The sequence below is a fragment of the Micromys minutus genome, assembly GCF_963924665.1.
Source record: "Micromys minutus genome assembly, chromosome: 1".
NCBI classification, from domain to species: Eukaryota; Metazoa; Chordata; class Mammalia; order Rodentia; family Muridae; genus Micromys; species Micromys minutus.
The window spans coordinates 199,995,620-200,021,799 of record NC_137969.1 but is presented as its reverse complement, the minus strand read 5'-3'; the positions used below and the strand labels follow the sequence as shown (position 1 = coordinate 200,021,799).

The 26,180-nt window shown below is 41.3% G+C and overlaps 1 protein-coding gene and 1 pseudogene across 2 annotated transcripts; both read left to right on the top strand.

The window, feature by feature from the left end:
• Positions 1–1,139: 1,139 nt before the first annotated feature.
• On the top strand, positions 1,140–21,827 carry EAPP (E2F associated phosphoprotein). The gene is made up of 6 exons (XM_080916444.1): positions 1,140–1,270; positions 5,869–6,050; positions 7,392–7,487; positions 11,325–11,436; positions 15,823–15,936; positions 20,538–21,827. The coding sequence occupies exons 1-6, from the start codon at positions 1,197–1,199 to the stop codon at positions 20,803–20,805; spliced, it is 846 nt and encodes a 281-aa protein (XP_080772570.1). The 5' UTR covers positions 1,140–1,196; the 3' UTR covers positions 20,806–21,827.
• On the top strand, positions 14,706–15,285 carry LOC308436979 (centrin-4-like; annotated as a pseudogene). The gene has a single exon. The product of its transcript is annotated as a centrin-4-like (transcript).
• Positions 21,828–26,180: the final 4,353 nt, after the last annotated feature.

The following is a 26,180-nucleotide window of genomic DNA, read 5'->3' as shown; positions in this document are numbered from 1 at the left end:
ATTTTCTCATTTTTAATACAACTAAGTCAGGGGAGAGCGCGAACGCAGTCCCCCACTACCACAAATTATGCAGTCGAGTTTCCCGCATTTGGGGAAATCGCAGGGGTCAGCACATCCGGAGTGCAATGGATAAGCCTCGCCCTGGGAAAACCACCTTCGTGATCATGGTATCTCCCCTGCCAGGTAAGTATGAGTTGCTCGGCTCGCGAGCAGGCTCTCCATCATTATGCTCTTACTCTAAACTTACGGTCTCTTTTCAATGCGCATTCTCTACATCATATTCTCTTTTCTCATCTTTCACCCTGAAAAAACTCTATACATCATGTAGATATTATTCACTAACAGCGTGGAAAGTTGATGTGGGGGGAACCGGTAGCCTTTGCGTGCAACTCATCTACATTCTCCACGCCTCTATCGTGACGTCGCGGGAACGCTTGTGTAGGCCTCTCAACGCGACTCCGTTGTGGGGTGGGGCGGGGCCGGGTTTGTTGTTGCTTTTGGAGTGTCAAGTCTGAAAATCAAAACCTGAGTTTCGAGGCCCTGGGCTGCTCACAGGGTACACTCCACAGTTTCTGGGCAAAGAGGACATTCTAGCTCATTCAGTTTCTGCTAGTGGACGGAACTCATCATCACAGGACACAATTTCAAGAGATCCACCTTGTTAAGTTTAACTAGTAAAAAAAAGGTCGTTTGGGCTGGAGAGATGGCTCGGCGGTTAAGACCGCTGACTGCTCTTTCTAGAGGTCCTGGGTTCGAATCCCAGCAACCGCATGATGGCTCACATCCATCTGTAGTGAGATCTGATGCCCTCTTCTGGTGTGTCTGAAGACAGCTACGGTGTACTCATATATAATAAATAAATCTTTTTAAAAAAAAAAAAGATCGTTTTTTCGTGGTATTTTTCTGAGTAGGACTACTATACATTATTTATTTGCACACAGCCACTAAGCCTAATAAAAACCAAGCGAAAAAGGCTAAGATAACAAATTTGAAGAAAAATGCACAGAAAGACAACTACTGTGGTAACTTTGACTCTCCGCACGCCCCGTCTCTGGCATCCCTTTCCCTGGGAAGTCTTGCGCAGGCGTACAGGAAGAACTCGCGATACGGGCGGAAGTCGAGTGTCCGGAAGGCTTTAGGGAACGTACTGACGGAGTACACAGATACCCGGACTGTGTAGGTGTCCCTAGGCCGCCATGAACCGACTTCAGGATGACTATGACCCTTACGCGGTAGAAGAGCCAAGCGACGAGGAGCCGGCTCTGAGCAGGTGGGCCGCTGCCCCGCGTATCCGCCCATCCTTGGCTGAGGTCGTTGTGCTCATCGCGTCTGCGGTCCCTGGGCGCAGTGTCTCCCGCTTCACTTGCGGGATCCTCCGGGTACCTGGTGGAGTTGCACAGTCTCTGGGGAGCTAGGATGCACAGCAGTGTGGGAAGGGCGATGTTCCGGAATTACGTGGGTCCCCCAGCATATATCCTTAGGTGGAACCCTGTTTATCGTTTGCTAGCACTGTGACTGAAGGCAAGTTAGTTATCCTCCGCTTCGCATCTGTAAATGGAAATAAGATGGGACAGTATCCTAAGCGAGTGAGGGCCACAAGCCTTACCATGAAGTACTTATCTTGAAGACTGTCAAATAGAAGTAAGGGGATAGTGAATGTTTTTGTTTTGTTTTTTGTTTTTTGTTATGATAGAGATATATACAAAACTCTTGTCTTCCATAGGTTTCCCTTATACTAGGGGAAATGAAGTGCCTATTCTTTTAAAAGATGGCCTGTGATAGGCACTGATGAAGTTCTGTGATAATTCTGGAAAAGTGGTATATATCCTACTTGAGGAATTTGCCTTGTTTATACATATGTGTAAAGCACATATCTTTTCTGCCCTCGCTGGGTATTAAACCCACGGTATTTTTAATCTGTATTTCATTTTTAAGATTTATTTACTTTTATGTATATTTAGTGTTTTGTATATGTCTGCTTGAAGATGCTGGATCCCCTGGAACAGGTGTTAAAATTATGAGCTATCTCGTGGGTACTGGGAATTGAGCCTGGCTCCTCTGGGAGAGCAGCCAGTGTTCTTAACTGCCATTTCTGTAGCCCCATAGGTTTCATTTTTTAATTTTGGGTTTTGAGATGATGTAGTTTTGCCTGGCCTGAAACTTGCTTTGTAGACCAGGCTTCCCTTGAACTCAGAGATCCACTTGCCTCTGCTTCCATGTGGTAGGGTTAAAGGTGTGTACCCCCCACACTTGACTTGTTTCTTTCTATATTAACTAGGTTCTAGAACGGTGGTTTTTAACCTTCCTAATGCTGCAACTCTTTAATTCAGTTCTTCGTGTTGTGGTGACCTCTGAAAATAAATTATTTTCATTGCTACTTCATAAGCATAATTTTGCTACTGTTATGAATCATAATGTAAATATCTGATGTGCAGGATATCTGACATGTAACCTCTGTTAGGGTCATGACCTACACGTTGAGAACCACTGTAGAAGATTATAGTTCAGGGCCTGGGAAAATGGCTTAGCTTGTAACAGCACTTGCTGCACAAACCTGAGGAGCTGAGTTCTATCCCCTGAACTGATGTGAAAAAACTGGATGTGTTAGTATGAGTCTTTAAATCCCAGTACTCCTGTGGTCAGGTGAGAGGTGGAGACAGGAGATGCCATCTGCCCCTTGAGGACCAACTAGCCTGCATTATTCTGCAAGAAACAAAAACCCTTTCTCAGCAAGGCAGAAGGCAAGAAACAGTTTCTCAAAGTTGTTTTTTGACTTCCAAATGCACTGTGCAAACATAGAGACACTATCTTCTCGTTAGTAGTCACCGTCAGTTCCTTTCTGCCCTTGCATCTTACTGAACCCCTGGATGTCACTCATCTGGTCTCTACTTCCACAGTCTTGTCATTTCTGGGAATGTTGTGAATGGAGTTATACACTATGTAACCTTTGGAATTTGGCTTTTTTTCCTGGAGGTTTACCTGTGGTAGTATGCTGTGTGAATCTTACAGTTCTCCCCCATCCCTACCCTTCTTTGCTGTACTAAGGATTGTAATGATCAGACCCACGGCTTTGTACCTGCTAGGTAGCTGTTCTGTCCAGAGTTACATCCCAGAGTACTGAGGTGAATTTCTTTTTATCTTCCTTCTTCCTTTCCTTTCCTCTTTTCTTTTCTTTTCTTTTCTTTTCTTTTCTTTCCTTTCTTCCTTCCTTCCTTCCTTCCTTCCTTCCTTCCTTCCTTCCTTCATCTCTTTCTTTTTGGTTTTTGAAGACAAGTCTCTGTAGCTTTGACTGTCCTGGAGCTTGCTCTGTAGACCAGGTTGGCCGCAAATTTAAGAGATCAGTCTGCCTCTGCTTCTAGAGTGCTGGGATTAAAGGCCTGTGCCACCTTCCTGCTGAATCTGTTATTATTAATACAGGATCTCATGTATTCTGGGCTGGTGACTTCTGATCCTCTTGCTTCCACTTCCCAGGAGATGGGGATCACATACACTTACCACCATATCTGTTTTATGTGATGTTGGTGTTCAAACCCAGGCCAGCACTCCACAACTCAGTAACAGCCTTAGCCTTTAGTTATTATGCATATACTTCACATCACATTAGAAACTGTAGTGAGAATTCTAGAGTCTTGGTTTCCTGAAAAAGTAAGAAATCTTATAAGAGTATGTTTTCCTCTTAATCCTAGGTGTAGGGATGTGGGGCTGCTTTGAACTGTCTGCAGCAGCTGACTATGATTTGCCTGCTGCTCTGGCAGAGGAATGGTTTTGTCAGTTGCAGGTTGTTTCTGTGACTGTAAGGCGTTTGGAATTCTGGGAACTTTTCAGGGGTATATAAATGCTAGGGCTGCGGGAGGTCAGTAGTTATTGGTTGTCCCGGGGCTTGGTTGTGGTTTGTTAGTAGTCCTGCTCAAAGAAGAAACAAAAGGGAAGGAATTAGATTCAGGGATTTCCCTCTCCCTCTGCCCCTCCTCTATTATTTCTCTCCTATTTAGTGATAGGGATGAAATAGGATTAAAACATGGAAAAAAGAACCCACAAAGTAGCAAAGGCCAGCTACAAGAAATGTCTTAGATGTTTAATTTGTTTTTGTTTTGAGACAAGGTCTGTGTAGCCCAGGGCTGACTTTGAACTCTTCACCCTCTGGCCACTTAAGTGTTGGGATTATAGGCATGTACTACCATGTCTGACTTATTAATTCATTTAAATGTTTTAAATTATACTTTAAAAAATTTATGCAAGTATGTGGTTGCATGTGGAGGTCAGAGGACAACTTGTCTCCTTCCATGTGGATCCCAGAAATTGAATTCAGGTCAGCAGGCCTGGTGACAAGTACTTTATCTGCTGCTGAGTTATTGTGTTGGCCCTAACTTAATTCATTGTTATGTTATTTCTTCTAATGACTGACTTAGTTCTATTATAATTCTGTTGATAGGAAACTAATCACAGAAGTCAATATAAGTCCACAGAGGTTAGTTAGAGTTTGGAATGTAATGTAATGTTCGTAGGGCTAGTGACGTAGTAGCTCAGTGGTAGGACAGGTGCTTAGTGTGCACAGAACCTTGGATTCAGTTTCCAGCACCAGGATTTTCCAGTCAGTGTACATAGTTCTTTCTATTCACAGTTTTTGTAGCATAGTTTTCCATGTCTTTATAATTGCTACTAAATATTTTAAGGTGGTGTATTAACTATATATTAATTATATTGTTTTTATTTAAATAAAATAAATACATTTCTGTGAAGCCAAAAAGAAAGCTGGAAAGATGGCTCAGTGGTTAAGAGCATTGGCTGTTCTGGCAGAGTACCTGGATTGGATTCCCAGAACTCACAAGGCAGCTCACGCTATCTGACTGTAACTCTGGGGAATCCAGTGCCCTTTCTGGCCTCCATGAGCACCAAGCAACATGAACACATATATAACACAAGAAAAAAAGAGATCAGGTTATATTTGTGGCTCGTCTCTGCAGGTCAGCATTCAGGAAGCTGAGGCAGGATTGTCGCAGGTTTGAGGTCAGCTTGCTCTAGATAGCAAGTTTCAGGTTAGCCAGAGCTGTAGTGAAACCCTGTCCCCAAACAAAAAAGGATATCCAAAAAGCCAAAGCGGAAATAGGAAGAATTAGCTAATCTCTTGCCTTTTAATGAGCATTGCCTATATATAATATAGTAGGTATATTGCATGTAAATTTGTAAAACTTAAAATTGCTGTCAATCAGTGTCTTAGGGTTTTACTGCTGTGAACAGATACCACGACCAATAATAATTTTATTTATTATTTATGAGTACACAGTAGCTGTCTTCAGATACACCAGAAGAGGGCATCAGATCTCATTACAGATGGCTGTGAGCCACCATGTGGTTGCTGGGATTTGAACTCAGAACCTCTGGAAGAGCAGAGCAGTCAGTGCCTCTTAACCGCTGAGCCATCTCTCCAGCCCATAAAGAACAACAATTAGTTGGGGCTGGCTTACAGGTTGAGAAGTTCAGCTCATTCAAGGCAGGAGCATGGCAGCATCCAGGCAAGCATGGTGCAAGAGGAGCTGAGAGTTCTACATCTTCATCTCTAGGCTGCTAGCAGAATACTGACTTCTAGGCAGCCTGGATGAGGGTCTTAAGCCCATGCCCACAGTGACACACTTACTCCAACAAGGCCACACCTCCTGATAGTGCCACTCCCTGGGCCAAACATATACAAACCATCACAAGCAGTAAGATGATAGAAGTTTTAAGTAATTGAAGTTTATTTTGTGGTGCTATACCACAAACAGAGGGTCTTGCACATGCTCTGTAAGTGCTATTCCCCTGAGCCACCATCTAGGCCCTGATTTTAATATCTTTAATATTTATATTCTCTGTACTTTAAATGTATGCTAGTTCTGAAGATGAAGTGGATGTGCTTTTACATGGAACCCCAGACCAAAAACGAAAACTCATCCGGGAATGTCTTACTGGAGAAAGTGAATCATCAAGTGAAGATGAGTTTGAAAAAGAAATGGAAGCTGAACTAAACTCCACCATGAAGACAATGGAGGACAAGTTATCCTCGATGGGAACAGGTCAACTTTGGGCTTTGTTTTCATAGATATCCTGTAAAGGATTGTGTTCATTTGTGTGTCTAAAATTTTATGTAGGTGCTGAAGAATTACTCTGTGTGAGTGTGCTTGTGTGTGCATGTGTGTGTGTGTGTGAATATTGGGTGGTGCTGGGAGTTAAACCTGGGTCTCATGTTTGCTAGGCAAGTTGTTCTACTACTTAGTTACTGCCCCACCTCTTTTAAAATTTTGAGTCAGGGTCTGGATAAGTTATTCAGTCTGGCCTTGAACTCACTCTAACCTGTGATCCTTCTGCCTCAGCCTCCTGAGTAGCTGGTGACAGAGCTGCACCACCGGGTCTGACTAACACAATACTTACTAAATGAAGGAAGGGATGTGCTTGGAGATCTGTGCTACAGTTTTCTTTGATGACTGATGTGTCATACATTATTGGAAAGGTGCTGTTAGTAGCAAGTGCTTTCATTACTTCCTTTTGTAGTTAGAATAAAAAGCACAAGGCGTACAAAAATATTTTTAGAGTTTAATGGCAAATTTAATGGTGTGTCACTACAAATTCCTGTCCCTTTGTAGTAAGTAAGAAACACAATTCATTTTTAGGTCTTTATATATAACTTACTTGACTCAAAGATTGGTTTGTGAAAATAAGACTGATCAGAACTGGTTTTCATATTAATATGTTTTATAACTTGAAAAACAGAAAGATTAATTGAGGCAGAGAGAGAATAGGGACACAAGCATGTAAGATACCATAGGCTGGAGAGAGAAGGATGTACTTGGCTCATCGCCCTGCCTAATGCCCCTTGAATCAAGACAGCCCTCTCTTATTCTCTGGTGAACTGTGTCATTAAAAGGCATGCTGGTGTATATTTTAAAACCTTACTACGTATGCTGGAAACCTGGAAGTATGGCAGTTTAACTAGATTTGTGGGAAAGGAGAAAGAATGATTTTTCTCGAATTTGGAAAACACATCAAGGGCTGGAGAGATGGCTCAGTGGTTAAGAGCACTGACTGCTCTTCCAGAGGTCCTGAGTTCAAATCCCAGCAACCACATGGTGACGCACAACCATCTGTAGTGATATCTGATGCCCTCTTCTGGTGTGTCTGAAGATAGCTATAGTGTACTTATATATAATAAGTAAATAAATCTTAAAAAGAAAATACATCAAGAAGTAATTTCCTATAGTTGCATAGGGCACAGAAATCAAGTAGGTCACTGCCATAAAAATATTGTACTACACAAATGAGATGCAAGTTATTTGAAGTGATGGAAATATATGTGGAGGCTTTTTTTTCTTATGGATCATATGTGGTTTAGTTTGTAAACTTTACTTCTGGTTCGGTAGGGTCTTCCTCAGGACTTGCCAAAGCAGGAGGAGTTACAACCAAGTACTATGATGAGATTTATTTTGATTCTGATTCTGAGGATGAAGACAAAGCAGGTGAGCGACATTTTGCTTAGCAGGTATATTTATGAGTAATATCTGCCTTAACAGTTATTTGATATTAGGTTTTTCCTCAGTTTGATACTTAAAAAATTATTTTATGTTAATGGATGTTTTTGCCTGCATGTATGTCTTTCTGTGCACCATGTGCATGTCTGGTGCCCTCAGAGGCAAGGAGAGGACATTGTGTTCTCTGGAAGTGGAGTCATATGTTTGCTAGCCATCATGTAGAGACTGGAAATCAAACCTGGGTCCTCTGAAAGAGCAGTCAGTGCTCTTAACTGCCGAGCCGCCTCTCCAGGTCCTTTCTCAATTTTATTTTTGAGTAACTATAGCCTAAGCCAAGTTTGGTGGCATACACCTATAGTCTCACTACTCAGAGAGGCAGAGGCAGACAGATCTCTGAGTTTGAGGCTGGCCTGCTTTATATAGCAAGCTTAAGGCCAGGCAGAGCCATATGGTAAGACTCTGTCTCAAAAAGAAGGAAATGATATGCTATTGATGTATCTTGGGAGGCGAGTCAGGGGCACAACAGGATTGGTTAATAAGAAAGGCAAGGGGTATGCTGAGTGCATTCATTTACAGCAGCAATTCTCAGTATGTGGGTTGCAACCCATTTGGGGTGGAACTACCCTTTCACAGGGGTCACCTAAGACCATCAGAAAACACATATTTCCTGTGGTCTTAGGAATTGAGATACCAGTCTTCTATCCATATAGGTTAGGGTTAGGTCAGCCCATATACAATTACCTGGTGTGAAGATATCCAGCCAACCCCATTATATACAGATACAGGTGTATGTGAGAGGTTTGACACCATAATGTACTTACGTGGATTAGGTGTACATGTATAGAAAGCAACAGTGTTGGAGGTAAAAATGACACTTCATGAATTAAAATTACTGGGTAAATCATGTATTATAAAATCATCAACTACTGCAAAAAAAAACAACAACAACAACAAAAAAAAAAAAAACCAAAAAAACAAAATTGTACCATGGGAAATTTTTCTAGACTGATTGGTCTTTAGCTGTGGCTGATGTGAATACTATCCCCTTGGGATAGTAACAGGTATATTAAAAAAAAAAAAAAAAAAAAGGGAATGGTATGTGGGAAACTTAAAAGAACTGTTTTGACAATACTATGTCATGGAATCTTTTGTGTTATTAAAGATATTGTAAGATTTTTTTTAAGGTTTATTTATTTATTATATGTACACTGTAGCTGTCTTCAGACACACCAGAAGAGGTCATCAAATCCCATTACAGATGATTGTGAACCACCATGTGGTTGCTGGGATTTGAACTCAGTACCTCTGAAAGAACAGTCAGTGTTCTTAACCACTGAGCCATCTCTCCAGCCCTCAATGTGTTATTTGTTGTGAAATTTTATCAGCAGAATTTATGAAACCAAACAAACCAATAAACTGAGATAGCACTGTTGTAGCAAGCATTGGAGCTTTGCTGCTGGAAGCATATCAACTATTTTAGGAGCAAAACTGATGGACTCAAGAAAGCCTGACCTAGCCAGGTGGTGGTGCATGTCTTTAATCCCAGAACTTGGGAGGCAGAGGCAGGTGAATCTTTGTGAGTTTGAGGTCACCCTGGTTACAGAACTAGTTTTAGGACAGCCTAGGTGTGGTGGTTTGAATATGCTTAACCTAGGGACTGGCACTGTTAGGAGGTGTGTCCTTGTTGGAGGAAGTGTGTTACTGTGGGGGTGGGCATTGAGGGCTCCTAGTACTCAAGCTCCACCCCTTGAGGAAGAGTCTTCTGGCTGCTTTTGGATCAAGATGCAGAACTCTCATTTCCTTCTCCAGCACTATGTCTATCTGCATGTCTCCATGCTTCCTGCCATAGTGATAATGGACTGAACCTCTGAAACTGTAAGGCAGCCCCAATTAAACATTTTCCTTATTATCTTGGTCATGGTGTCTCTTCATAAGAATGAAAACCTTAACTAAGAAACAAGGCTATACAAACTTTGTCCAAAAATATAGAACAAAGTAGACCTCCTCAAAAAGGCCAGCCTTGACACTGGTGGCAAGTACCACAAAGTGTAACAGCCATTTAAGATTCATATTTGGTGGCACTCAGAATCACCAGAGTTGTGAAACCTCACATCATTGCCGAGTTTTTACTGTTGCAGTTGTTCAAGCTATGATCAGAGACAAATTTGTAACACAATTGAGTGCAATATTCTTATCTAATGACACTGTCCAAGAAGAATACATGACATGTTTGCTGATATTCTTGATCAGGTAATCCAGGAAATTAGATCTGTGCTACTTCCAATATTTAGTATCCGGCTTGATGAATCTAAAAATGTTTCAAACTGTTCACTGTTAATGGGTTACATGAGATATATTAATGATGGTGACTTTAAAGCTAAGTTTTATTTTTTGTAAACCTCTGGAAACAACAACTACTAAATGAGATATGTTGGACACATTGGTTCATTTCTGAAAGAGCATAAGATATCTTGGGGAAGGGTGCTTCAGCTATGCTAGGATGGCGATCAGGATTTCAACATTTCCTACTGAATGAGTCACCAAAAGTCGTTACAACTCTGTATGATACATTGGCAAATGCTAGCAGCAAAGATGCTGCCACAAGGATTACAAGAGGTAAAGAAGAACGTCTTTAGTTCTGTCAGTTTTGTAAAGGTGAGTCAGTGCTGTACACCTGTGCACAGTTAGACTCTGAACAAGGCTTTGCTAATTCACACTGAAGAAAGATGGTTGTTAAGAAGAAAAGTTTTTTGGTGGACTCAAGATGTTTTTTTGTTTTTTTTAAAGATTTGTTTATATAAGTATACTGTAGCTGTTTTTAGACATAGCAGAAGACGGCATCAGATTCTATTACAAATGGTTGTGAGCCACCATGTGGTTGCTGGGATTTGAACTCAGGACCTCTGGAAGAGCAGTCAGTGCTCTTAACCACGGAGCCATCTCTCCAGCTCTCAACATGTTTTCTAATCAGAAAGCAAGATTGCAGTTTGAAGCATTTTTCAGTCTCTGTTGCCATTTGTGCCATTTTTGAATAAGTTAAATTTATCACTATTGTAAGGATCAAATGTAACATGCCTCAATTTGTCTGAAAAGATCTAGTCATTCCAAATGAAACTTCAGCTTTGGCAAAGAAATTGGATGAAAATAAAATTTACATGTTGTGTACCTTCCCTACTTTCTTTGAGGAATGTGACATTGAACCAGTCAAAAGGATTGGGATGGTGATTTCTGTGAAAGGACACCTGTACGTGCTTGCGGACAAAATTTCAATATATTTTTCAAGTCTACCTGATGCTCCACTTGCACTTGCTAAAGCCCATTCATGATAAATTGAAGATGTTCCTGAGACTGCACAAGAGGCATTTATTGAACTTATATCAAGGCAGTGAGATCTGATTTCTCTCCAATGCCAGTTTCAAAATTCTGGATCAGGTGTTTGCAGTCATGCCCTGTTCTGTCTGAGACCGTGTTGTGCCTTCTTTCATTTCCTACAACGTACCTTTGTGCAACAGGGTTTTCTAGCTTGTTGATTGTCAAGTAAGTCTAAATACAGGAGTAGACTTATGGAAGATGATGAGAAAGAAAGTGCTCTTAACACTGAGTCTTCTCTCCAGCCCCTCAATTTAATTTTTTACTTTTCACTTTATAACTGGCTCACTGCCCCCCTCCTGGTTACTCTCGCCCATTGAGGCAACTTTTAAAAAGATGGTGTAAATAGAATAAGTAGATAGTATGGGAAACAGGAGAGTGACTTTATATTAAAGAAGTCTAGACTTCAGACATGATTCTGATCTGTATTCTTAACCTTTCTAAAACTAACATAAGTTACCAAGAAAAAGAAGACGAAGCAACACAGGATTCCAACAAACGATGAGCTGCTGTATGATCCTGAGAAAGATAACAGAGACCAGGCCTGGGTTGACGCCAAGAGGAGGGGGTAAGAATTTAAGTCTATAGTTAGAATCTTTAGAGAAAGCCAGAGTGTGTTCCTGTTTGACTGTGTGTCTTGTTTTCACACAAACACATCACAAAAGTTTGAGGAGAAAAACTTGAATACTTTATTTGAAAGTAACCAGCAAATTTTAATCAGTTTTTATCTGTTTGTCTCCCTGTTTTTGAGACAAGATATGTCTACATAGCCCTGTCCTGGAATTTGCTCTGTAGACCAGGCTGGCCTTGAACTCAGAGATCTGCTCACTCTACCTCTTGAGAGCTGGGATCAAAGGTGTGTGCCGTCACCGCCTGGCTGAATTTTTATTTGTTTTTAAAGAGACTTTTATGTAACCCAGACTGGCTTCAAAACTTATTATGTACTTGGGGCAGGCCTTAAACTCTTGCTTCTACTTTCCAAATGCTGTCTCAAGTTACAGGTGTGTGTCACCAAACAATTAATTGTTACTTTATTAATGAATCAGAGTTTCTTCATTTAAAAAACGAAATAACTTTTTTATTGTTCTTGTGAGACAGTGTCTTGCTATGTAGCCCTGGCTGCCTCTTTCTCCTTATGTGTGTTGCCCTGGCTAATTTACAGCAATCCTGCCTCAACCTAAATGCTGGGATTATAGGTACCTGCCATCATGCCTGGCCTTCCCTCCTCCTACCCCCATGGTACTAGAGATTGAATTTAGGCTCTTTTTTCTTTTTTAAAGAGTTATTTATTTTATTTACATGAGTATATCGTAGCTGTCTTCAAACACACCAGAAGAGGGCGTCAGATCTCATCACAGATGGCTGTGAGCCACCATGTGGTTGCTGGGATTTGAACTCAGGACCTTTGGAGGAACAGCCAGTATCCTTAACCACTGAGCCATCTCTCCAGCCCCATCATGCTTATCTTATTTTAAATTATTTTGAGATTAGGGTTTTAGCATCTAAATTGTTCATCTTATTTTTCTAGCTATCCTGGAACTATGCAGACTAGGCTGGCTTTGAATAGAGAAATCCATCTACCTCTACTTCCCAAGTGTGTTTTTGTTTTTTGTTTTTTGTTTTGTTTTTTTTTTTTTTTTTTTTTTTTTTTTTTTGCTCTTGTTTTGTAATCCCAAATGCTGGGGATTATAGGCTTGTGTCACCTTGCAGGCCCAAGAACAAAATGCTGTTGAGTTTGTCTACACTGTAGCACAGAACTTCTTTTTATGGCTGAACAATTGTATGTATGTATCTCAATTTTTTGTCCACTGAGAAGCTGTGTTCTATCTGCCTTTTGACTGTCACGAGTAGTGTTGTCACATGCTGCTTTGAGTACCTACTTCTGTTTTTGGTTACAAACCTAGGAGTGTGGAAGGATCTTGTTGCAATATCCTCTTCAACCCAAATAGACCCACTTAATGAAAACAAGCTGCGCATCTATATTGGGCAGATTTACCACTGCACTCTCTATTCCCCTCCTAGGAGATCCCTTATCACTTGCTGTTAACCATCCTGTTCCTGTTCCATCCTCTCCTTCTCCTCTGACCCCTCCTCTTCTGTTTCCTCTCCTTTTTCCCACCTCCTCTCCTTGTCCAACCATGTATTGACTAAACATAAATCTACATCTTGTAATTCTTTGTTTTAACTTTTTGTGTATTTGTGTGTGTGGTGCTAGATATTGAATATATGCTCTTATATATGCTAGGCAAATACTGTGCTGCTGAGCTACACCCTCAGTGCCTAGGAGGCTTTGCTTCAGTTCAGATGGGGATGGATGTGTTTTTCACATCTGGAGGGTTGATGTTGCTCTGGGGTCACTGTATACACCCTTTAGCTTCAGTTCTTCCACCACATCCTTTCCTTCTTCCTGATTTGCTCCTGCGCTGCTTCCTCCAATACCCTCTGCATGTTTAGTTACTGCAGCTAGCTTCCTTCATTTTATGTTCTGAGGCAGGATCTCTAGGAAACATACTTTGGCCTGGAATTTGCCCAGTGCTGCACTGGAAACTTTTGCTCTTCCTGCCTTAGCTTTCTGAACTTACTTTACTTTACATTTTATGTATGTATGTATGTATTTTTAAATTATTTATCACTATGTGCATATATGCCAAAGCTTGCTTGTGGAGACTAGAGGATAACCTATAGGAATCATGTAAGTTCTCCAGATTGAATTCAGGTTGTCAGGTCAGGGGCAAGCACCTTTGTCATCTCACCAGCTCCTCCACCTTCAGTGTGTGAGACGGACTCTCTCTACTGACTGAATTGTGTTCAGCTGACTGGCCAGTGAGCTCCAGGGATCTGCCTGTCTCCACGCTCTGTGGCCTGCTCTTTACAGGGGTGCCGGAATCTTGTCTTAGGTTCACACCTAAGCCCTCACACTTGCACAGCAGGCACTATCCTGATTGAGCCACTTCCCCAGGCCTCGTGGGCCCCTCTTTTTGTATGTTTTAGAGACTCACTCAGATTGGTCTGGAGCTCACTGGGTAGCCCAGGCTGGTTTTGAATGTGTAGTCTTCTTGAGCTGTCTGCCTAGTACTGGGTTACTGCTGTAAGGTATCTTGCCTGGCTAACAAATAAAAAATAGTTTCTTACATTTTCCTTGTTTTTGCCATCTTATTTTGAAGAGCCCTGGCCAGGTGTGTGAAAAAGTTAGTTTCCTGTTAGAACTCACCAGAGATTTTTCTCACAATCACAGTGAGACTACATTTTTGTTGTTGTTGTTTTATTTATTTATTTAGGTTTATTTTTATTTGGTAAGTTTAGCTTTTATGAGATAAGTCTCATTTTAGGCCCTGAACTCGCTCTCCCTGCTACTGTCTCTGAAGTGCTGGGATTACAGCGTGGGCCACCACATCCCACTAAACTATCTACTCTGAAAGAAAGTTACTGTGTGCAGCTTAGACTTAAGGAGTAAGGAGTTAGGCTCTGCTACCCTGAGATTGGGTTTGTTTTTGAGCACTTTCTTTTCTTTCCTTCTTCTTTTTTTTTTTTTTTTTTTTTCTTTTAACTTTCTGCTTCTGCGGGGTGTTTTAATTAGATCTTGTAAACCATCCTAGAATATCCCCAGAATTAGCCATTTCTCGTGCTGGAGAAATGATTCAGTGGTTAAGAGCATTTGTTGTTTTTGTAGAGGGCCTGAATTTGGTTTCTAACACCCACCATCTGTAACTCAAGTCCTTAGGGGTCCCACACCGTCTTCTGACCCTCCCAGGACACCACACACAACCAAGTGGTGCACTCAGATACATGCAGATAAAACATTCATACGCTTAGAGTAAAGTAAAGACATAAGTAATTATGCAAATAACTACTTCTCTGGGCACTGATTCCTTTTCTGACAACCAGAATTTGGGGGCTGTTGCACAGTGCAGGCAGGGGTGGTGGTATGGCATCCAGCATTGCACAACTTTAGACCAATGGAAGGGAAAAAGGCAGCAAAAGTTGAATTGAATGACATTCAAAAGTAAGAAATTGAAGAGGCCTTTGGCTTACTTGACGTTGATGGGTCTGGACCCATACATAGATCTGAAAGAACTGAAGATCAGAACTCGGGCCTGAGGATCAGAGCCAGAGAAAGAGGAAGTTAGACAAACAGTAACTGCAGCTGACAGGGAAGGGTGGCACCATTGGCTTTGAAGATCTTTTTTGCCATTATTAGCATAAAAATGAGTGAAAAAGATGAGAAGGAAGAAATACTGAAGGTGTTTAAATCATTCGATGCTACTGCTAAATAACATCAAGAGGGTTGCCAAGGAGCTAGGAGAACTTAACCGAAGATGAGTTATAAGAAGTGCTCGATGAAACCAACCGTGATGGGGATGGAGAGATAAATGAGGATGAATTCTTAAGGATGATGAGGAAGACCAGCCTTTATTAGCTCTAGGAAGATTGGACAGCTTGCCTGTTCCGCAGTTCAATAATGTAATATGTTAGCGTATCCATTTCCATTTTTAGTTTAGGTTAGTCCTTGGTGTCCAATCTGTGCCAGAAGTTATGTGTCCCTACCAGTGTTACTAAATCTGAGTAGCAAGAAAAAAATGACTTATTTACTTACTTATTATTATTTTTATTACTTATTTATTACTGTGAACCCCAAAGCAGTATTTTCACATGGCATTTTTAAAGCTGTAGATTTCAAAGACACTTAACCTTTATTTATCAGTTGAACCCTCTGATCCAGATGAAATTTTTTTTAAAAAAAAAAAAAAAACAAACCTGAAGACAGTATTTTTCCATTATTTCCTTTTATATGACTTTTAAAAACAATCTGATAAATGAGTTTTTTAAAACGAGTTCCTCAAATATGTAAAGTATTAATAAAATTGGCTGAGGTACAGTCTTTCTAAAAAAAGAAGAAACCAGGATTTGGTAGATTAATGTATTTTTCCTTCCCAAATTTATTTTTCTGTTTTAGTTACCACGCTTTTGGATTGCAAAGAGCACATCAAAAACAACAGCCTGTTCCAAACAGTGATGCTGTTTTGAATTGTCCAGCCTGTATGACTACGTTGTGCCTTGATTGCCAGAGGTAAGGGAGGTAAATGTGCCACATGGGAACAAGTGAGTGAACCCTGAAACCAGAAACAGTTTGGTGGCTCTTTGCTTAAATCAGAAGTAAACGTTTTACTGTTGTTAGGAAAAGTGATAACTGATGTGTGATGTGGTTACAAGACTCTAAAGAACAGAGTGAGTTTTATGTCAGTGCACAGTCTGCTAAAAGTCCTTTTCTCTGGTAGTGTACTGCTTAAAAAGCAGTGGTGAGGGCAGGGGGGGTTCAGTTAAGTCAGAGCAGGGTGGTTTTCAGTCTGAATGTAGAAAGCAGAACTAGGCCAGGCAGTGGTGACACATGACTGTGACCACAGCATTCAGGAGGCAGAAGCAGGCAGGATCTCTGAGTTTGAGACCATCCTGCTTACAGAGTGAGTCCCAGGATGGCCATGGCTACACAGAGAGAAAGAAACCTTGTCTCAAAGGGGGGAAAAAAGCAAAATACAACAAAGCCAAAAAACGTGCAGCTTCTGCTTACACAGTTCTCAGTATCCAGTTCAAGCAGGCCAGTTCAAGCAGGAGGTTTCTTGGTCTTTTTTAAAAGATTTATTTACTCATTATATATGAGTACATTGTAGCTGTCTTCAGACACACCAGAAGAGGGCATCATATCTCATTACAGATGGTTGTGAGCTGAGCCAACATGTGGCTGCTGGGATTTGAACTCAGGACCTCTGTGTGCTCTTAACCACTCCAGCCCTTGGTCTTTTATTAGTGTCATTCCAGAAGAAACTCAAGTCCTGGCAGAGTAGAGTTCCACTTTCCATTCTCCGAACAGTGGAGATGAGCCAAGCTAATCTCTTCCTGTCATCACTACTGGAGAGACCCTTTTGTTGCCCAATCTTTGCTAATAGACTCATTTGCTCGGTGTGGTGCTCATTAGCTGTCTGTCTGTTCATTTTGATGGACTCTCACTGTGCAGACCTGACTGGTCTGGAACTGTCTTTGCACACAGGCTGGCCTTGAACACACAGAGATCCACCTGCTTCCTAAGTGCCAGGACTAAACACGCACCATTAGACTTGGATTATATTTATTTATTTATTTTGAGGCAAGGTCTCAACCTTTGAGAGCTAGATCACAGGCTACACTGGCACATGCCCACTGAGCCAGAGTATATGGTCCTCAGCAACAACTAATTTTGCTTTTTAGATTTATGTGAGTGTTTACCTGCGTGAATGTATGTTCACCATGTGTGCTCTTTAGAGGACAGAAGATGGGTCGGAACACCTAGAACTGGAACTAACAGACAATTGTGAGGGCCACGTTGGTGCTGGACACTAAACCTGGCTTCTCTGGAAGAGTGAGTGCTCTTACAGCTGAGCCATCTCTGTAGCCCTGTTTGTTTATTTAATATGAATGTGTTTGCACACATTGTGTGGCATACATGGAGGTCAGATGACAGTGTGTGGGAGCTGGTTCTTTCCGTCCAGCGCATGGGTTCTGGGGACCAAAACCAAATACTCCATATATTCAGAGCAAGTGCTATGCCACTGAGCTACACCTAAGTGACAGTTTCTTATTTTTAAATCTAGAATGTGCCACAAATTTGTATAGCATCGCTAGGTGTAGTAGTTCAGGCCTTTAATTCTAGCGTTTTTTGAGGCAGAGGCAGGAGGATCTCTCTAAGATCAAAGTCAGTCTGGTTTACATAGTGAGTTCTAGGACAGCTAGGGCTACATAGAAAAACTGTTTCTCAAAAAACAAAATATTTTTTTTCATGTCATCCTTGCACAGGTGGAATGGTAATCTTCTTTGTATTGCTTCAGTTTTAAACCATGTGCTGATGAATTGAGCACAAGGAACAGTTTTTAAAATTTCAATTATTAGTGTAATTATTAGCATAGTAATTAAACTCTGTTGGTCTCTGTTGGCATTGGGTGGTTCAGGTCTATAATCCCAGCAGATTGCTGTAGGTTCAAGACTACTCTTGGCTATAAAGTGAGAACCTGTCTCACAAAACCAAAATGGGCTGGAGTGATAGCTCAGTGGTTAAGAACACTGTTGCTCTTGCAGAGGACTCAAGTTCCCAGCACAGAAGGCGATTCAGTTCCAGGTAACCCAATACCCTCTTCTGCAGGCATCAAGCACGCATGTGAAGTACACAGATACAGGCAAAACACTTAAGCACAAAAAGTAAATTTCTTTTTGTAAACAAAGCAATATAAACCTCAAATAATTTAAGACAGAAAATTAAGTGTTTCTGGTTTTAAGTGAAGTGTCAGCCACCTTGAGCCTGGGTATCATGGTATTACCTCAATTTCTATTTTACTTTCTCCAGTCTGATTTTAGAGTATTTCTGCATATACAGAACTTTAAAGTATGTGTGTGTGTTATTTTGTTTTTGGTTCTTGTGCTCTTGGTTGTTTTCTGAAACAGGGTCTTGATATATAGACTAGGCAGGCCTCAAGCTTTGGGCAGTCCTTTCTTATTTCCAATGTAAGGGGATTACTGGCTCCTGTAAGAGTTCTCTAGAATTTGGTTCAACTGAACAGACCAGCACACGCCTATAATGGCAGCATTTGTAAGGTAAAGAGGAGGATCCTGAATTCTAAGCTTATTTCAGCTACACATCAAGTTCAAGGCCAGTTTGGATTGTGTAGCAAGACCTTGTCTTGAAAACAAAAAACAAAAAACAAAAAACAAAAAAAAAAAAAACCAACTTCAGGGTCTGGTGAGATGGTGGAGATGATAACTGTCACTGAGCCTCAGATGTCCTGAGCTGGACTCAACACACTGTGATGTGTGACCCACCTTTCCAACCCCACCTCCACAAACACAGAACTGGCATGGTGGTGCACACCTGCTGTCCCAGACCAGGAAGGCAGAGGCAAGAGGATCAGGCCTTTGTTATATAGCAGGTTCAAGGCCAGCCCAGGTTATGTAAGGACCTGCCTAAAAAAAAAATCTTAAATATTATCCATTAAGTTCCCAGTAGTGTTTTTTTAATTTAAAAACAAATTTAAGAAATGTTCTATAGATTATTTTTTCTGGGATAAAAGTTGGTTCTTTTCCCCCCCTTTTGCTTTTGCTTTCTTTTTAAAAAAGATTTATTTATTTATTTTATGTGAGTACACTGTAGTTGTCTTCAGACACACCAGAAGAGGGCATCAGATCTCCTTATAGGTGGTTGTGAGCCACTGTGTGGTTACTGGGAATTGAACTCAGAACCTCTGGAAGAGCAGTCAGTGCTCTTAACTGCTGAGCTATTTCTTCAGTCTTAAAAGTTATTTTTAAAGCAATAGAGAAAGAATCCAGTCTTATACTTAGGTGGCAGAGTCAGGTGGGTCTCTGAGAGTTTCAGGCCACCCAGGGACATATAGTGACACATACCCTATCTCAAAAAAAAAAAAAAAAAAAGAAAGAAAGAAAAAAAAGAAGCATATTTTCAGCTGGGCATGGTGGCACACGCCTTTAGTCCTACAACTTGGTAGGCAGAGGCAGGTGGTCTCTGTGAGAGTGAGTCTAGGACAGCCAGGGCTATATAGAGAAACCTTGTCTTGAGAAACAGAAAGAAAACTGTTGTGGATTTGGTCTAACACTCACATTATGTTATTTGAGGGGTCCCAAGATTGCATGAGAGAGAATCCATATGTAAACACTGAGGGTTTCTGCTCTCAGTTGGTTCTGATTGGTAAATAAAGTTGCTGGGGGCCAATGGCTGTCCAGGGAGACAGAGGGGGGGACTTTAGGGTTTGTGGGCAAGGAACTGAGAGAGGAGGAGGAAAATTGCTATGCCGGAAAAGGAATAAGATCTAGGCTTGAGAGATGCAGAAGAGAGAGCATAGGAATCATGAAAGAGTCAGGGAAGAACAGCTCCAGCCCCCCACAACTCCATTGGGTCTAGGGTAGCAAAGATGGAATATAGATTTTAGTAAGTAATAACTCAGGAGTATTGAGCACAGACACACACACACACACACACACACACACACACACACAGACACACTCACACACATACACATACCTTTCAATCAGGAACTCAGAACATTTGGGCAGGTACCAAGGAACTTGTACCGCTGCCTGGGTGATTTGAGTAGTGTTAATTGCCTAATGCCACACAACATAAGATAAAAAAAGATTTCACAGCTGGAGCCAGGCATGGTAGGTGGCACACATGTCTTTGAACCTGGTAGTCAGGGGCAGAAACAGGTGAATCTCTGTATGAGGCTAGCCTGGGGCTAGCCTGGTTTACGTATGGAGTTCCAGGCTGGTCAGGACTCCATAGTGAGACTCTGGCTAGAAAAATAATGTTTTCGGTCCTGGAGGTTTGGCCCACCTTGCATTCTGTTTAAGGAATATGTTTTTCCATCAAGCAGTGGTCCATGCTTGCAATCTTATTACTTGAAAGGTTGAGACAGGGGGGTTGTGAGTTTCAGGGTAGCTTTGGCAGCTCTGTCTCAAAAAATAACTAAAGAGATAAAAGATGCTCCATATTCTAGCAGCCCTTTCAAATTTCCCTAAATTCACATTTCATTCCTGTATCTTTATCTTGGTGGATGTTCACGTAGGTTTCGGGTATTCTCAAATTTGATCTAAAATTGACCACTATTAAATCCAAACTCTTCATTCTCCTTCTAGGCATGAATCCTACAAGACTCAGTACAGGGCAATGTTTGTGATGAATTGTTCAATCAACCGAGAAGAGGTTCTAAGATACAAGAATCCAGAAAACAGGAAGAAAAGGAGGAATGCTAAGAAGATGAGGTCTAATCCTGAAGATTCCACAGAGAAAGAAGTGGAGGAAATCTATCACCCTGTCATGTGCACAGAGTGTTCAACTGAAGTGGCAGTCTATGACAAGGATGAAGTCTTTCATTTTTTCAATGTTTTAGCAAGCCATTCTTGAACAGTGTGACATGCCCTGCTCAGTGTATAAGGCAAATATAGACTCATATTTCCCTTTTCCTAGTCATATCATTCAGTGACATTGTTATTAAAGCAGTATTTCATTTATCTGAAAAGGAATGGTTATCAACCACTATCTCTTCTCCCTCTTTTCTTTTTAGTTTACCCATGAGTAATGAGAGGACTGATTATTCATTCCATTTCTGGTGCATATTTGGAGACTTTGGGGCTTCTTATTTATTAAATGAGCTTCCTAGAATCAAACAGTTTTGGAATAAGTATTTGTTTCTTAGCGTTTGGTTCATTTTCTATTGCTATAACAAAATACTTCAGGTTGGGTGTTTTACGAAGAAAGGAGTTTTAGTGGTTGGCAAGATGACTCTGCACTTGACATGCAAGCCTGATAACCTGAGTTCAATCTCTGGAATCTGCAGTGGAAGGAGAGAATCAACTCTTGAAAGTTTTCTATTTCCTAAACATAGGCTTATGCATGTACACCTGCAAGCTGTTTCTGCACTCCTCCCTTCCCCAATCCCCTGAAGGGGCCTTGAGTATGCCCAGAGAGGAACTATTTTCTATCTCTAATTACCTTCTGGGCTTTCTTCAAGCTACAAGTCAGGAGAGCTGGGCCAGGGAATGTTTGAATGGAACTGAGACAGCAGGTGATGATTCTTTTTGTCTTCTGTGGCTGGGGTGTGGCAGTGGTGGAATACATGCTTGACTTGGATAGCCAGCACCACATACAAGCACTGTGATGGTTTGCATATGCTCTTCTCAGGGAGTGGCATTATTAGAAGGTGTGGCCTTGTTAGAGAAAGTGTGTCACTGTGTGGGTGGGCTTGGAGATCTTCCTCCTAGCTGCCTGAGCATGCTCAGTCTGTTTCTGGCTTCCTTTGGATGAAGATGTAGAACTCTCAGCTCCACCTGCACCATGCCTGCCTGGATGCTGCCATGCTTCCACCTTGATGATATGGACTGAACCCCTAAACCTGTAAGCCAGCCCCAATTAAATGTCATTTATAAGACTTGCCTTGGTCATGGTGTCTGTTCACAGTAGTAAAACCCTAAGACAAGCACACAAGTGAGTTTCTAAGAAATTTCCATTGCTTAGGGCATAGTGGCCCGTTCAGCCACTTGGGAAGAATTGGGGGAAAGAAGTTAGTTTTCAGTGTGTTGGTAGCTAGCATATTTGATAATTTTTATAATATGTTGGTATCTATATGGAGGCAATATGTTCTTAACATTTAGAGTTTCAAGTTAGCACATGGTAGTGTGTGACAGAGCAACATTCTAGTCTGCTTATTGTAGGTTTGTAAGATCTCCTCTGGCATTATTAAAGCCCGACTTTCTTCTCAGATTCAGTAGCCACCCTAGTGCATCACACCTTTAGTCCAGCGGGAAGTTCTCAGTGTCTTATAAAATCACCTGGAGAAAATACTAAAAAGCTTGCCCTTGGGTCCCTCTGAGAAGACAATGCTCTAACAGTCAGGGAATCCCAGTGTATAAAGATGTGATCTGATGGCAACAAGGGAGAGAACAGAGCTATAGATAGGAGAATTCCATGTACTGTTTACAATACACTGATACTGATTGGAGCTACTTTGTTTAAGATGATATTTACAAATCCCCAGGATATTTATGGCAATATTACCAGGAAAAAAAAAAAGAAGGGTTAGAGAGATGGCTCAGCAATCAAGAGCACAGACTTCTTTTTCAGAAGACCTAGGTTCAATTTCTAGGAGCCACATGACAGCTTACAGCTGTCTGTAACTCTAAGATCTGATATCATCACACAGATACACAAAATAAAATAAAATACATAGAAATTAATCTAAGAATAGACAATATATCTAAGCATAAAACTATTTACCACATAGGGGAAAAGATCTTGAGAGGGAGGTATGTGTGGAGGTAGAGAAAGACAAACTTTGGCATGTTTTCTTATGCGCACATTGTTTTTCTTGAGTCTGTTGAAATGTACACACATACACATAGGACCTGAAAAGTGGATTGGCAGTTTTGGAGTGAGCAGACAGATGAGGGACAGTGACTAGGAGCAAAGTTCAGTGTTGTGCCATATGGAAATGCCATAATGAATGAGACCTGATTTGTATGCTTACTAAAACCAACATTAAATAAAACACTATTAACAACTATTGTTCATATCCTTTCATTTAGAGAAAGATCTTGAGATATCAGATATTGCCTAAGGCTATTTGGGCTAGAAACCAAGAGTTATGCTACAGTGTTTCTATCCAATTTCCCTGCACAGCTTTGTATCTCTTCCTTAATTGGATGATTTCTGTAACTGACCTGTAAGTGTTGTTTCTGAGATTACGGTGTTTGTCAGCATAGTCTCCTCATCTTTTATCATTGCACCTCTTTTTCTCTTTATGTTCAGCAGCTGCCCACAAACCTTTGAGGGATAACTTACAGCCTTACTTTGCCTCAGTTCTCTATCCCCTACAGGGTCTCTTGTAGCCCAAGTTGACCTCAGACTCACCCTGTAGCTGAGGATGACCTTGAGCTCCTGCTCAACCTGCTCTTACCTCCCTGTTGCATGTCTAGCTTGAACTTTTTAAATGGAGCATAAAATACTTGTTTAAAGGGTTTAAACATGAATCTGGAGTTCTGTTTGCTGATCATTCCTTCATCTGCTTGGCTTATCGCGTCATGCCATTATTGCTGTGTGTCACAGACACGAGCAGCACGCATCTTATAACTTTTCTCTTTTAATTAGGAGCCTGGCCACAGCTAAGCAGTGTATTTACTCAAGATTAGCTCACAAAGGCTGTAAGGAACCTTAAAGCCTTTACAGTATACATTAGGTAATAGACATTAAACATTAGGTAATATTCTCACATGGCTAGGCAAGTAGCTGGCCCAAGTATCAGGTTATTTGCCAAATGTGCGTCTTTATAGCCATAGGACTGAAGTGCCTCCCACTGCCTCTACCCATTGTTGGCCTGGATGGATTGAAGTTTCCTTTTTAAATGTTTTCTTTTGTGCTAACTGATTAGCCAGGAAGTGCTGTCGGCTCTCAGAGGCTAGTTACCTCCAGTTGTAGAAATACACAAAAGTAAAATCACTCCTTAAGTGTTTTATTTATGTTTCAAAGGAATACACACCCACATCCACACACTTCTATGCTCTGTTTCTCTATGGCGGATGTTGAGTATGGTTTTTTCTTCTCAGTTCCTAATCTGAACTCCTAGACACTTTGCCCTTACTTTCCCACTTTCTCCTGGGAGGGGTCATTGCTTTCTGAATCCTTAACAGTGATTTGGAGTAGAAAGAATTAGGTAAAAAAGGCACCATAATTAGGGAAGCTATACACAGTTAAAAAACAGTGGTCTGTACCTACATTCCAATTAGAATGCTTTTTTTTTGTAAATGATTTTTGAGTGGCTTCTTCTTATTCTTGATATTTGACTATCACTGACTCATTGATTTGCTATTTTTAATCTTTCTGAACTTTTTATTCTTTGTGAATTTCACATCATGCACCCCAGTTCCACTCATTTCCCCATCTATTTGTGCCTGCCTTCCACCTTTGCAACCTCCAACCCCCCAAAAACCAAAACAAAACATCTTGTTAATGGAAGTTGTAGTGTGTCACACAGTACTGGCTGGTTTTGTGTCAACTTGACACAAGTTGGAGTTATCACAGAGAAAGGAAACTCAGTTGAGGAAATGCCTCCATGAAATCCAGCTATAAGGCATTTTCTCAACTAGTGATCTAGGGGGGAGGGCCCAGTCCATTGTGGGTGGAGCCATCCCTGGGCTGGTAGACCTGGGTTCTGTAAGAAAGCAAGCTGAGCAAGCCAGGGGAAGCAAGCCAGTAAGTGACATCCCTCCATGGCCTCTGCATCAGCTCCTGCTTCCTGACCTGCTTGAGTTCCAGTTCTGACTATCTTTGGTGATGAACAGCGATATGAAAGTGTAAGCTGAATAAAGCCTTTCTTCCCCAACTTGCTTCTTGGTCGTGATGTTTTGTATAGAATAGAAACCCTGACTAGGACGCACAGTATACCCTTTTGTCTTTACTTTGCATATTTACTTGCAAGTGTTCATTGCAATGGTCTGGTTTGAGGCCTCTGTTTTCTGCTTATACCATCAATATTGAATCCTCATGGGTACCCCTCTCAGAAGTCCCATTGTTGCCCAGGTACCTGAGGAGGCCAAAGGGATTGAATGGCTCTGGAGCTGGAGTTACAAGCTGTTGTGAACTGTTTGAACTCTGGTCCCCTGGAAAAGCAGTATCTGCTCTGAACTGCTTAGCCATCTGTCCAGCTCCTCACTCATTCACTTTCCTTTAAGATTTACTGTTAGGGTTGTACCACAACCATTCATAACTCCAGTTCCAGGGATTCTGTGACTTCTTCTGACATACATGTGCACATACATTCATGTCCCATGTATGTGACTTAAGAGTCCAGAAGGTGGCTTTATATCCTTTAGAGCTGGAGTACATTAACAAGCAATGCCCCATGGGTGACTAGAAACCAAACTCTGGTTCTCTGGAAGAGCAGGAAGTTCCTTATCCTCTGAGTCATCTTTCCAGTCCTATATTAAGAAATGTTAAATTGGTGCAGGGACAGTTGGGATGTAGCTCAGTTGGTAAAATGCATGCCTAACACACCTGAAGCCCTAGGTTAGACACTCAGCACAATATCATGGAGCAGATGAGACTTCCTTGTGAAAACCTTATCTTCATGATCATGGTGTCTCCTCTTCCAGGTAAGCACTTCCTTCCATGTCTTTCTTGCTGTTTCACTATTACTATCCCCCTGAGGTCAACTACTGTAATTGTTGCTCTTCATTGTCAAATGGCTAGATTTAGAATCACTATGGAAACACCTTTGGACATGTTTATGAGTGTGCTTTTGGAAAGATTGAAATGAGGAGGAAGGAGCCTGAATGGGGGCACCGTCTCTCAGGCTGGGATTTGGGGGAGAATAAAAAGGAGAAAACAAACCCTGGCATTCAGGCATTCATCTCTCTCTCTGATGTCTGATTGCAGATGCAACCTGACCCACCATCACACACCTCTCCATACTGTCCCTACCCTGTAGACTGTGTCCTTAGACTCTGAGACAAAACAAGCCTTTACTTAAGTTGGTTTTTATCAGATACATTGTTACAACAAGAAAAATAAACGGGGTGATGTGTAGATTTATGTTAAGGCAACACACGATTGGACAGGAGAGAGGTAGGTGGGGAAAAGTCTAGGAAGGTGGGAAAGGAGACAGGAGGCGGAGATTGGCGGGAGGGGAGAAGAGATTCTGGAGGCAACATGGAAGCTAATGTGTATGTTTCTCTTGGCGAATCTCTAGCTTGATAAGGTTATTATTATTTCTAAGGGGTCTATTTATC

Bases quoted from the DNA above. Each gene is read 5' to 3' on its own strand.
- EAPP (XM_080916444.1), top strand. From the start codon at position 1,197: ATGAACCGACTTCAGGATGACTATGACCCTTACGCGGTAGAAGAGCCA. The intron at 11,437-15,822 runs GTAAGAATTTAA...TTTCTGTTTTAG, and splicing joins GTTGACGCCAAGAGGAGGGG to TTACCACGCTTTTGGATTGC. The intron at 15,937-20,537 runs GTAAGGGAGGTA...TTCTCCTTCTAG, and splicing joins TTGTGCCTTGATTGCCAGAG to GCATGAATCCTACAAGACTC.